A 12,410-nucleotide genomic window follows, 5' to 3' on the forward strand; every position below is an offset into this window, starting at 1 on the left:
ACATGAAAGGTGAATCACCTTTTAATTTCAGATTTTCATTCTCGTTAATGGATGTACGTTGTTACACAGCGTAGCCTATATCAAATGGAAACAGAAACAGCTCTTGCTGTATGTGTTTTAGGAAAGTAACGGATTTATTTTTAAAACTGTCGTCTTCTGATGTGAAAAAACAATACTCTAATTTGCATATAGTTTACTTGACTTTTGTATCCTTGGAGCTTGTCCATGTTGATTTTATCACACCCATTTCAATTTCAGAGCAGAAACACCAAAATTAAAAGACAAAAAGCATTTTTCAGTAAAATAATTTATTAATGAAATTGCAAACACATTAAATGCATGATATTTTTCTACCATAACATTTGCTGAAAAATAAATTAGTGGCCACTAATTAGTGTTAAAGCAGGTATCACAATTTTAAACTGGTACAGAGACAAGGCATCAAACGTTTTCAAAGTATGACATTAGGCATTTTTCAGGCAATTTCTTCGGCACCAGTCTCAGTATATTTTGTGCACCGGCAAAGCTTGATGCACCTATGAGGTGCAAATTGAAGTCAACGCATTCAAACAAATGCATACAGTCAATGAGAAGCCGCGAGGCTGGCTAGTTCGTGCATGTCTCCTGGGGCAGTGTTTTCGGGAACATAACCCGTATTGAAAGCTCAGCGTTCATTCCATCTGTTCTCTCCCTCCGAGCAGGCTATCCGGGATCCGCACCGGACCGGCTTGTCCTCTTGCCCAGTAGCACCGTAAGCAAACAGCTCTGTAACAGTTCGTAGCGATCATTCGCCACTGTTCAAACAATCTCCAGGCATTGTCTTGATCCTTCGTGGAAGCCGCATCCTCAGCGGCCGATGTCGACTCACTCGCTTTTGGTCGCAAAACGTAACCTCAGCTCAGGCAGAGCCATGTAGGTTATCAGAGTCGATGCAGTTTCAGAAGCTGTCTCACCATGCCCGCAATCTGCAAGAACTTGTCCTTCTTCCTCTGCTTTAGAGCCATCAGAGCCTTGGACGTTTCCTCGGGATCATGAGCAAAAGAGTAGATGCTCCTCACTCTCTCCTCCGCCTTCATGTCACCGGTTTTCTGAAAAAGCTTCATCAGTGCGTCCTGGTTGATGTTCTCGAAGATGTTAGCCACGGCTTTTTTGCGGTGTGCCGTGTCAAACTTGTTCCCGTGGACGGAGGGGCTGACGCGGTGGGAGTCTGAAGATACGTAAGAAGACATCTTATTCGCTTTTCCTTTCTTTTCTTTGCCGACAAAGGCTAAAGGCAGTGAAACCCACTGACTGCTTAGGCAAGGCTGAGTCAGGTCTCTGTTTGTCATAGACAGAAAGTGAAGTGTAGTGGCTCTGCCTGCGCTATATAAAGGGTTGCCAGCAACGCTCTGACTGTCGAGACCGGTTTACAGAAATGACATCACTAGCAACACTCCCACAGGGAACGCCTATCTCTGAGCATAGCAAACTGTCGATGGGAAGTTTTAAACGCCGATAATAATGCACGAGAATCCCGGCGTTTGATGAAAGCAAATTTACTTGAGGTATTTACTAGGCATTTTAAACGGCTTTGAACGTATTGGCAAAAAGAATTGCCCTGTCAAGAGTGTGCGTGTGTGTGTTGAAGGGAGGGGGTTCTTCTAACGATACTTCGGTTTGCCATATAACATCAAAATAATAACCGTAAACCGTAAAATAAAACTTTATAATAATACCAATAAACAAAAGACATGTGTGTTTTTTTATAGGCCAGCCAATATCTGTAAAATTATTAAACTGCCCAAAGTGCAAAAGAGAAATAATAGCCTATTATGTTAGTCCTCTCAAAACCTCCCACATAACATATTCAAAATATAATGGGGGAAACAAAGTCAATTGCACCTAAGGCTATTCATGCCCATATGTTTAAGTTTTAGCCTAATCATGCACATGCTGCGAAAAACATAATCAGGCCAAACAGACCAGTACAATGACTGGTCAGGGAGAATTAATTGCATTACACAATAAAGATCTCTAACATACTGTTATGGAAACATACTTTAGCCTGTAAATAGTCTCAATTTTAACTTTAATGGGTGATGTTTCCTCTGCTTTGTAATTAAGGTATACATGATAGTGGAGTTACATTCTGTTGGTATTATGTCTAATTGGTACTTTACATTTCAGAATTTTTAAAAGAATGTTCATTAAATAAAGACCTATAAATTAAACTTAGAAGCACTTTACTGGATAACATTGGCACAACTCCTGAGTAATATTTATGATAATGCCACAATTTGCTTTTGTTGGTGATTCTAGTGGTATCTTACACTACCATATCAATGTAACACAATCAGGCTTTTAATTTATTGTATAACAAAATAGTTCCAACTGTCAAACACACAAAAAAGTTCAGTTCAAAAAGAAGTTTTTTGTTTGTTTTTTATTCATCTTTGGTCATAGTGACCGTTTGCGCATTTGAGACAGAGCAGACTGTCGGTTCGCTATGACGGTTGATTTGTGTTTTAGGGAGGCTGCAGAGAGTGGCCTTGGAGCTCCTCCTGTGTAGACCTGGAGGAGAGTTTGTCTCCTGGCTTACAGGGGGAGAGCTATGACCTGTATCCCCTCTCTGATGCTGTGCGTTGATAAGGGAGAAAGGCGTTCCCGCTGGCTCCAGTTTTGAAATGCAATACAAGAAAACACCCAGCGACCGCAGCACGCATATCCTGTGAACGCACGCCAGACGCAGCTGTTTTCTCGATCTTGACACATTTATATTCTTCACAACCTAGATTTATGTGTTAGACTTTAGACAAAGATTGATATGTTATATCGTGGCTCTGTATACATATGACAATATGTACCCATGTTAAAGTCACCTCATCTGTAAGTCACCTCAGCTAAATTCCTAGTTAGTAAATGTGTTCCATTATCCCATTGTGTCACTGATTTGCACAACTAGTAGAATGGAAGTATATTTCCGAACAATGTGAATGCAGTTAGTACTCATTGGAATGAGCTTATTTGAACAAATTAGTCAGAAATGTATCAATGTTCAAGGTGGTATGTGCCATCAAAGTAGCATTGACTCCAGTGTTGTGGAGGGGCTGAAGAATGTCTTCTAAGCTTTTACGTAAAAAAATGCAATGGCAAGCACCAGTTCCCAGTGCAAGAAATATGGTTTAATTGAAAAAGATGAAGTGATTCAAGAATGAATTTGCTGTTCTGCTGTTGTATGCATAACTTAGCAATTACATAATTCTTTCATTCTTGAAGAATAATCAATGGCCACGTTTGCCCCTGTAACAATGGCACAGAATGCCAGGCATTCTAACATCCTCTATTGGGCAGAATAGAACAATGCAGCTGGAGCAAACAAGTCAGCCCTATCCTTGACAGTCTATGCCCGGTCGCTTGTACAGGATACCTGGCTCTCTCTGCGTGGCATGACAATGGCATGACACGTTAGCGCGGCTCTGGTGAGTGGCATATTTATGACACGGGAGGACTTCAGAGGGTGGGCACGCGGGCGGTTCGCACACGAGATGCTATCTCTCTCTCTCTGTGGGGAAAGGGAAGCATGGGCTCCAGCTGAGGGCCCTGCCCTGCAGTGCGAGCCCGCGCACATTAATAACCATAACAAAAGGACAGCCGCATTTAGAGGAGGTTCAAAGGTCCTGTCATCGTTTCCTCCGCAGTCGACCCACAGGAGACAGAAGACTCTCTCCCCCTCAGACTCGTGGAGCCATATTCCTCCCCTTAACAGCATACATTCTCAGCATTTCAGCACAGAAATATGTCAGATGCTAATCTTTCACTCAAATCCCACCAGGTCATAAACTATGCCTGAGTGTACCTTCGTACCAATAAAGATTAAGAATTGAATGTACTGGCTTCGCTAGTTAATCAGGAAACAGGTTGGAAACGAATGACGGGATATGAGCTGACTGTAACTCCTTTGTGGAATGTAGTCTGTTTTCTGTGTGCTGACTTACTCTACATTCCACATTATAATTGTTATGTGCCCTATGGGGATGAAATGTACCGGTAATGACATGTGATATGGCCACAGTTCTTACAGTAATTCTTCTCAAACCAGCTTTCCAGCCCAGTGATAATGATTTTGTGGAGTTTCAAATTGCGCCACCAAAAATAAAAGGTCACAAAGCATAAAGTTGCCAAGAAGGAAATGCTGCTTTTGTCTTTTAAAATTACCTTGCACTGGGTTACCATTTTCTAACCCATACACCACACAGAACCACAGCTTATAATGGGTTACATTGACTAAACCACCTGTGCCCTGGACCCCATTCCCTCACCTCTTCACGGCACCATCTTTCCCATTCATCTCTTCCATGATCAGGGCCTCATGGTCCAGTGGCAGTATGCCCACGTCCTTCAAGGGGGTCCCGTTTACACTCGTGGTTGAAGAAACAAATTCTGGACTCCTCGTCTGTACACAACTGTAGGCCAGTCTCCTCCCTTGTCAGTCAGGTCTGCCTCTATTGCTCAAATCAATCAGATGAATGCACTGTTGTTGCTCCAGTAGTGTAAGTCACTTTGGATAATTGTCTGCTAAATAAGTGCAATGTAATATGCAATGAATAGTTTCATATTACCTAAGTGAACGCTACATATTCTTTTCTTGCTGTATGGATCAGTATTTATAGAACATAACATGTTTTTGGCCCAAAAGTTGAATTAATTTGCAGTCAAAGGGGAAATCAGCTTATGTTCAGAAAGTGCCCTCGATGGTGTTCTGGGTTCTCTCTGCAAAATATTCGAATGGTATATGACCTGCCTATTTCTCCTCTCAATTCATGATGAAGTTGTTTTGGATGGTGGGTAGAGCATTACGTAAAAGCTAGGCTGCATTTTAGATGTTTACAGCCAATCCTAGTAGATAGTGAGAGGAACACTGATTAAGTCCTTCTAATCAGTTCATCTGAGCCCTATTTAGTAGATAGCAAAGGCAATGAAGTTAATGTGCTGAGCTTCACTGATGACTCTGCCAACTAGAATGCGTTCTTCTTGGAAAGTGGCTCTTTTAAAAATTTTTTAAAAACCTTCCTGAAATTTCCTAAAAATGAAGAAGCCTATGGTTTGAATCTACTACATAGTTATGGTTTCCCGTTGTAGTTACAGCTTCTATTGTCCAGCTTCTTGTAAAACTGACTGATAATAAAACTGATTTCCTTCCCAATATCATACAGTATGACAAAATGTTGCCAAAGGATGCAGCCTGTATTAGTCTAAAGGTATAAATGTATTGCCTACTTAGCGATACAGTATTGCATTGCTAATGTATCAATGTGCTTCTTTCCCTATAAACTCCAAAAGAAAGCAGCAATAACTTTGATAAACAGTGCCAGTATTTAGTGCTAAATACAAATACCGCTTCATGCCTGGCACTATTAAGTTGGGAAAATGTGTTTTTCCAATCTTTCCAGTTCCACTTCAAAGTCAATGTTACAGCTAAAGCGTAATTCCCAAAGACATACTTTATTAGTTCTTAAAAGAGCCCATTATACATCTTGTAAATAACTTTGCAACTGAGTGCAGTTGTCTAACTCTAAAACATGTCTTGCACACTGGTAATGGCAGAGACATATCCAGGAACCAACAACAGTGTTTTTGCTTTACTTCAGTTTAGTAAGTATGTAGGACAGCAGAGTGGCAATGTTGTAATACTCTCAAAATCACATCTGCAGAACAGGTTTTTGTTATACAAAGCAGAGGGGTTATCAGTATATGTCATATGGTTATCTATTCCCTATGATTATGACAGCAATATTGCATAATGTGTTAACGAGTGATAGTGTGAGATTAAACTACTATAGTACCTTTGCCTTTAGAGTTTTATTGGGCCTGGATTCAAGGAGTCACCACAGTGCCCAACTGTAGCCTTTCATAATATTGTATTAGGAGTTTTCTGGTTGGCATTTGTTTGTTAACACAGCTATAGTGTATCTGTTTTTTATACAAAACTGTTGTAAAGCTTGAAAAAATGTTTTTTCTAGTAGGGATGAAAAATTACCACTAAAAGAAACTCCATACGTGGAAGGGAAGCAACCGACACTGATGTCACAAATACACCGAGAAACAACTGTTTAAAACAGTTTGTCATGTGTAGCAACGCATTTAGCTTTGTGGTAAACAGAGCAAATGGCACTTCCCCGAAGCTTCTTGTGGAGCCGAAGCCCTGCGACTGCTTCCTATTAGGGGCTGTTTACTGTAAGCATTGCGCTAAAAGCCAGACTTTGTTTACTTGCATAATCCGAATGACGAAAAAGGCTAGAGGAACAGTCACGGCAGACAACAATGATGCCGGCGGCGATGAGTTTTTCGGTGATGCGGGGCTTGGTAACAGAATTTATTACGAATCCAGTCAAAAGAATCTTACCGGAATCTGTAAGGAGGGCAGGAGACTTCGTGAGAACAGAGGTGTGGAAGCGAAGAAAGGACTCTGGGGTTTTTGTCCACGCCCATGGGCATATTCCCAGCAGCGCGTTGGGTGTGGGGAGGCACTACCTGAGGAAAGCACCTTTTGTAATCTGCTGCATGGTGAGCCTGATCTCACAGGAGACTCTACAGGCTAAAAACAGCAACCACTCGGGGTCTGCGTTGGAAAAGCAGAAGTACTGTTTAAATACATGAAAAAAAATTATGGCCCCTTTTGGCCCCTTGACATCTTCAGAGAAGATGTATCCACAAGACTTCCTCCATCCGTTTCTGGGAAATGACTGAACCCTTTGAAAAAAACCATGGTTCTTTCAGGAAGACTGTGGAGACCAGTACAGTCACAGTTACATTACATTACATTTATTCGGCTGACGCTTTTATCCAAAGCGGCGTGCAATAAGTGCACACCGAAGGTCAGTTCTTTAATTCGAGAGATTTTTTTTTTTTACTATTATATTGTGTAGTCTATACTTGCAAGCTTATCTGTTGATTTAACAGTATTCCTTCCAATTTTTTGTAAAATGTGGAATTTAGGAAGAGAGATTCTTTGGCAGGTTGTGTCTTCAGGACAGGTCAGTGTGTTTTAGAAAACAACAGCTCGGAGGGCTCGCAGAACAACAGCAAAACAAAATGGCGGTGTGAACAGCAGCCTGTGTCCGGAGGCGGCAGTGGCACACACAGACCTTCTGCTTTTCCTCATTTGCACTGTGGGTGGGTGGGTTGGGTGGGTGGGGGTGGGGGGGGAGGGGAGTCCCGGCTGCGGGGATTAAGTGACTCATCACTGCACCCATACAGGCGCTGAGGCAGGCAGCATTACACAGAACCGGCCTAAACTGGATGCCGCGCGCTGATCAGACCACGGCGGCGCTAAGACGGCTGAAGGCTGCGTCGCATCTGTCTCTCTTAACCCTCGTCTCAGCCCTAAGCCCTGGCAGGGGATCAAGGCATACACTGTCAGGTGGAACACGTTAGCCACTCAGTTGGGAGATAGGGGGGTGGGGAAAAGGTTGGGGGGGGGGGGCTCAGTGTGTATTTTTCTACAGTTACCAAAGCCAATTAGCCTCCCAGTGAGCCTTCCTCATCTTCCCAGCTTCACACTGGCTCTAGTGCTTTCTTTCTCCCACTCTGGCACCCATAGCTGTTTAATATTAAAGACATGAAATCCAGTAAAAGGCTGGAACAGATCTTACCAACTGCTGCATTCTCTGTGTTGGTTGTTATTAGAGGTTTTCGTCCCATATCAAACTGCATAGAGAGCATTTACATAACATCTACATTGAACTTACACTGGGAATGTCTGAACTACGTTATTTCTGTGCTGTCATAAGACAAATATAGTTTACAATTAGACTATATAGTGTAGCTTTTGTGAAAGCATTAAACTGTAAAATCTCACTGCCACTCCTGTATATTTCTATCCCGTTGATTTTGTTCTTTCTTGAAATGCGTTTGTTGTGAACGCTGGTCTCCTCTGTATTCGCTTGTCAGCGTAGTGCCTGAGTGTCAGGTCTCCAGCGCTGCGTTTTTCGCACCGCTTGCAAAACAGCGAGAGATGAAGGGGGGGGGCGGCTTAAATCTCGGCGGTGACGGCGTAGCGCCCTGGGCCGGGGTGTGTTCAGCACGGCGGCAGTGTTCCGCAGAGCGCCGCGTCACCGCGCATACGCAATCAGAGCAGGAATGAATCAGCGGCGTGAGCAAACGGGGATTCACTGGCGGCCCGCGTTGGACGGGGGCCCGCGGGCCCGTCTGAAATTCTGTCACTGAGGTGCGAGCGATGGCGTGGTGGACCACGTCAGAGGGGAGCGGCTTTGCCCCTTGTGGATAAGAGTGCTGATTATGTCATTAGGCACGAGCTCAAGCTACCGGCTTTAGCCTTCGTGAAATCTTTTCAAAACTGCAGCGGTGGTGCCCCCGAGGCTGTTCAGTGAAAAACAGTCACAAAAACAACAGCCTGACTCGCTTTACATGTCCACTACTATAAGCCAAATAAATGTTATCAAAAAAAAACCCAGTGTAAATGCTTTCTATGTACTGTACCATTATATAAAAAAAGGGCAGGATCCAATTAAAATACAATCATAAGAGGCTGAGAGAGGGTCGCTCACAGGACAGTCTAATCACGCTCCTGTCCCTGGCCGGGACCCCAGATTGCGTCTGGACGGCCGCCAGTTCTAGAAAGTTCCAGATGCAGGACTCCCATTGTTCGTCCTGCCTGGCAGGAGAACAAGGTCAGAGCAGGAAGGAGCTCCTCGCCCCGGGCCTCGCGACAGGCACACCCAGCTCGGTTCCCTGAGGCAGCCACCCCCCCCCCCCCCCCATCACCGCCCCCCAGCCAGCACCCACGGTCCCAGAGGGGCACATGTAACCGTGATTAACTCGTAGCTTGTATTGAGAGCTGGTGTGTAATACAACGCAGGCGTGATGAATGCTAACAGGAGAGGATTTCGCCTGGTCATACCCCGCAGTTTGCTGTGTAGTGAGGTCGCGGGGTCGCGTTTGAGGCAAGGCTTCTGAGAATTCCACCTTAAGAGACCACACTGAAGGAAAATGACTGTGTGGATTTGGCCAGGTTGTGTGTCTGCACAATTTCTACATACAGATGGTATTTATCAGAAAATACAGCAGATCCATCAAAAATATTTATAAATTGTAATAATTTAAGACGTTGGGCAATAGTAGAGACTGAGCCGAAACAGAGCCCACATTTATTTAAATGTTTTACTGAAAGAGAATTCAAACAGTGATTTTGGATGGTAACTGGACTCTAAAAGATGTCTGGTTGGAATAAATCCATTTGGATGTTAACACAGTAAATTACGAACTGAGAAGTGAACTAAATATTAAAAAAACCACTTGCTGTGAATCAGTGTATTATCTGGCCTGTGTTCCTTCCCACACAGGAAGTTAGTCATGTGGATTTCCAAACAAATGGAGGCTGTGGATGTACGCCATAGCAACATATCGCAAACTCAAAACTCAGAGAGAAAAACATTGAAATACTGTTCCTGGGAAATCAAACAACGGGGAAACAAGGTAAGAAAAGCCGACCATGCCAGTTCTACTTTTTTAGGTACCGGCTCAAAAAAAACTCCTCTGGCTCTGTGTGTCTTCAACACGGTAAGTGTAATTGCATTTAATGCACCTGCTTAGCGCGCACTGTGCACTCACTGGAAACCTAGGCCTGCACGTCTCAGCTGGTTCTAACCGGTTCTCGGGAAGAAAGAAAGTCAATCCTGCGGATGATTTAACACTCTGCGATTACAGGGGGCCCAGGATTTCACCGAGCAGACCACACAATGGGAAAAGCAGGCCATGCAAATTTAATACCAGCAACATGGCGGGCAGGATAGCAATCATTGTCAGCAAAGTGCTATTTATCTGTGCGGATAATGATCGCTTCAACAGACGAGCTTAATTAAAGCGTCATTATTAAAATTCCAAATTCCTTATCCCGATCTGAACCTAAATTTTTACTTGAGATGGGCCCACAGCCAAAAGAACATACTAAAAGCAGAGGATGCAGGTTGCTCCAGTATTTACAATTCCCTTTCCCAGACTTGAAAAGAGGGGAGTACATTGGGAGCAACTACAGGAGCCAGCTCTCGGCTTTCATTTCATTTTTAATACAGGAGAAAGGGATTTGTCTGATACGAAGTTTGTATGAGGAACTCTCAGGTTCATAAGGCAATATCTATTTAAATGGATCACTGGCCATTATACTGTAAATACAGTGAGCTCCATAATATTTGGAACAAAGACTTTTTTTTTTTCTTGAATTGGCTCTCTACTCCAGAATTTTGGATTTGTACCCAAACAATTCACACGTGGAAAAAAAACCTGATTCTCAGCTTAAAGGGTATTTTTGGTTGTGACTGAGTGAGTGATGAACTTACCCCATTGGTCGGCCGGATCACGCGTGTTAGGTCCAGCCATATACTAGGTTTTGACCTGGTCTTCTTTTAATACATTTTGGATTCACCATGTAGAAATTACAGCACTTTTTTATCCATAAGGGCACTATTTTAGGGCACCATAATGTTTGGGACAAATGGCTTCACAGGTGTTTATGATTAGTAACGTGTTCAATTGCTTCCTTGGTGCAAGTATAACATAGCTTTCAGTATCGAGCTTGATTCTAGGCTTTTGATTGTCATTGGAGTCCGTTATTGGCATTTGTCAACATGAGGACCGGAGTTGTGCTGATGTAACTGCTGATAGCAGCAGCACAATGAATTTTAAGAGTACAGAAGCATCTTATCTGCTAAAGTTAAACCAAATGTCTCCAAACTCAGTGGATGGCGTTTCATCCTACCGCAAGACAACAAAGGAGTCTGTCAAAGCTAAAAACTTGAAAAGTGGCCAGGCCATAAACCCGATCTGACTCCATTTGAACATGTGTTTCATATGCGTTAAGGCAACTTGCCCACGAAAAAAGCACCAGCTGAAGATGACTGCAGTACAGGCCTGGCAGAGCATCACTAGAGAAGGTACTCAGCACCTGGTGATGTCTATGGTTCACAGACTTCAAGCAGTCATTGCATGCAAAGGACATGTGAAAAGTACTAAACATGACTACTTTCATATGTTTAAAAAGTGGTGTCATTTCTACATGGTGACACCAAAGCTCTTAAATAAAAGCTGAGAATGTGCAATTTAACCACATGTGAATTGTTTGATTACACATCTAAAATTGTGAAGTACAGAGCCAAATCAAGAAAAATGTGTCCCAAACATTATGGAGCTTGCTGTATATATAGTACTTACAGTCCTTATTGACCGACAAAGGAGTTTGGAAATAAATATATCTTAGGATGTTAGAAGTTTGATTCAATTTTGTGTACATTAAAATCACTTGGTTATAATTTCTCACACCCTTGTACATGTGGCAAACTTAGAGCCCACAGTCAACTAGCCTTGGTTGTTTATTCTATCCGTCCATATATTTCATGCTCTGATTGCTCAGTTGTCAGATGTCCCAATAATTAAGGTCACATGACAAACTTGTGAAACTGGAATGCCCCAGTTAAAGAAGCTGGGTAAAAAATTTTTTTAATTATTTTTTGTTTGTTTGTTTGTTTTTGTTGTAAAGCACTGAGTAACTCCTTAGGTAAAGTATATCTACAGGTTCACTGAATGCCTTCAGATTCATTAATATTTATTTCATGACAACAATTTTTTACTTTTTAGGACATGTACCTTGTTAAAGAGGAGCAAAAAGATTACAAACCTATTAAATCAAACAATCAGCTCACATACACCGATCAGCCACAGCATTAAAACCACCTAATATTGTGTAGGTGCCCCTTGTGCCGCCAAAACAGCTCTGTCCCGTCGAGAGTTTTTTAAATCATGTGGAAATAATGCACCCTCTAACAATATCTTAGCTTTTTATAGCCCTGTAGCAATCCAAATATACCAGAGGTGAAGTCTATGCCTGGACGGGTCAGAGCTGTTTTGGAGGCATGAGGGGAACCTACACAATATTAGGAAGGTGGTTTTAATGTTGTGGCTGATTGGTGTATAGGACAGGAAAAGGGTAGTTATTAGCTTTTCAATAGTAGCTAAACCCCAGCTTCATCTTAAAACAAAATCTATTATTCCATCCCCTAAAAATAATAGCTTTACATTTGCATAAAGTACCCACCTACAAATTTAGTGACCTTAAAATCTATAGCATGCTCAGCATGCTTGAAAAAGCAATCTTATGAAAATTTGAAAAACCTTATGAAAAAATATGTTTTTTTATCACCACTGTTAGTGACAAAAACATGCAGTGGAAGTGAAGGGCAAACCAAACCAGCTCAGACTGGTTCCTGCTCTCTCAGATGAAGGATAATCAGGTCAGAGAAACAGATTTTCATTTGCATTGAGTTCTATCCGAAACAACAGACGGCCAATGCTGCAATACAGTTGAAATCAGTTCAGTCATATTGTCATACAGAGCTGGGCACGCAATCCTTTCAAAACAG

At 42.4% G+C, this 12,410-nt stretch overlaps 1 protein-coding gene across 1 annotated transcript; it reads right to left on the minus strand.

Annotated features, from left to right (window-relative positions):
* Nucleotides 1-291: 291 nt before the first annotated feature.
* tcima (transcriptional and immune response regulator a) lies at nucleotides 292-1,377 on the minus strand. Its single transcript, XM_064347326.1, has one exon. It carries the CDS (start codon nucleotides 1,326-1,328, stop codon nucleotides 921-923), a length of 408 nt encoding a protein of 135 aa, XP_064203396.1. The 5' UTR covers nucleotides 1,329-1,377; the 3' UTR covers nucleotides 292-920.
* Between the last annotated feature and the right edge of the window lie 11,033 nt (nucleotides 1,378-12,410).

This window comes from Anguilla rostrata, chromosome 8 (genome assembly GCF_018555375.3).
Source record: "Anguilla rostrata isolate EN2019 chromosome 8, ASM1855537v3, whole genome shotgun sequence".
Taxonomy (NCBI): Eukaryota; Metazoa; Chordata; class Actinopteri; order Anguilliformes; family Anguillidae; genus Anguilla; species Anguilla rostrata.

Excerpts from the sequence above, each read along its gene's own strand:
- tcima (XM_064347326.1), bottom strand. The coding sequence starts at position 1,328 with ATGACAAACAGAGACCTGACTCAGCCTTGCCTAAGCAGTCAGTGGGTT.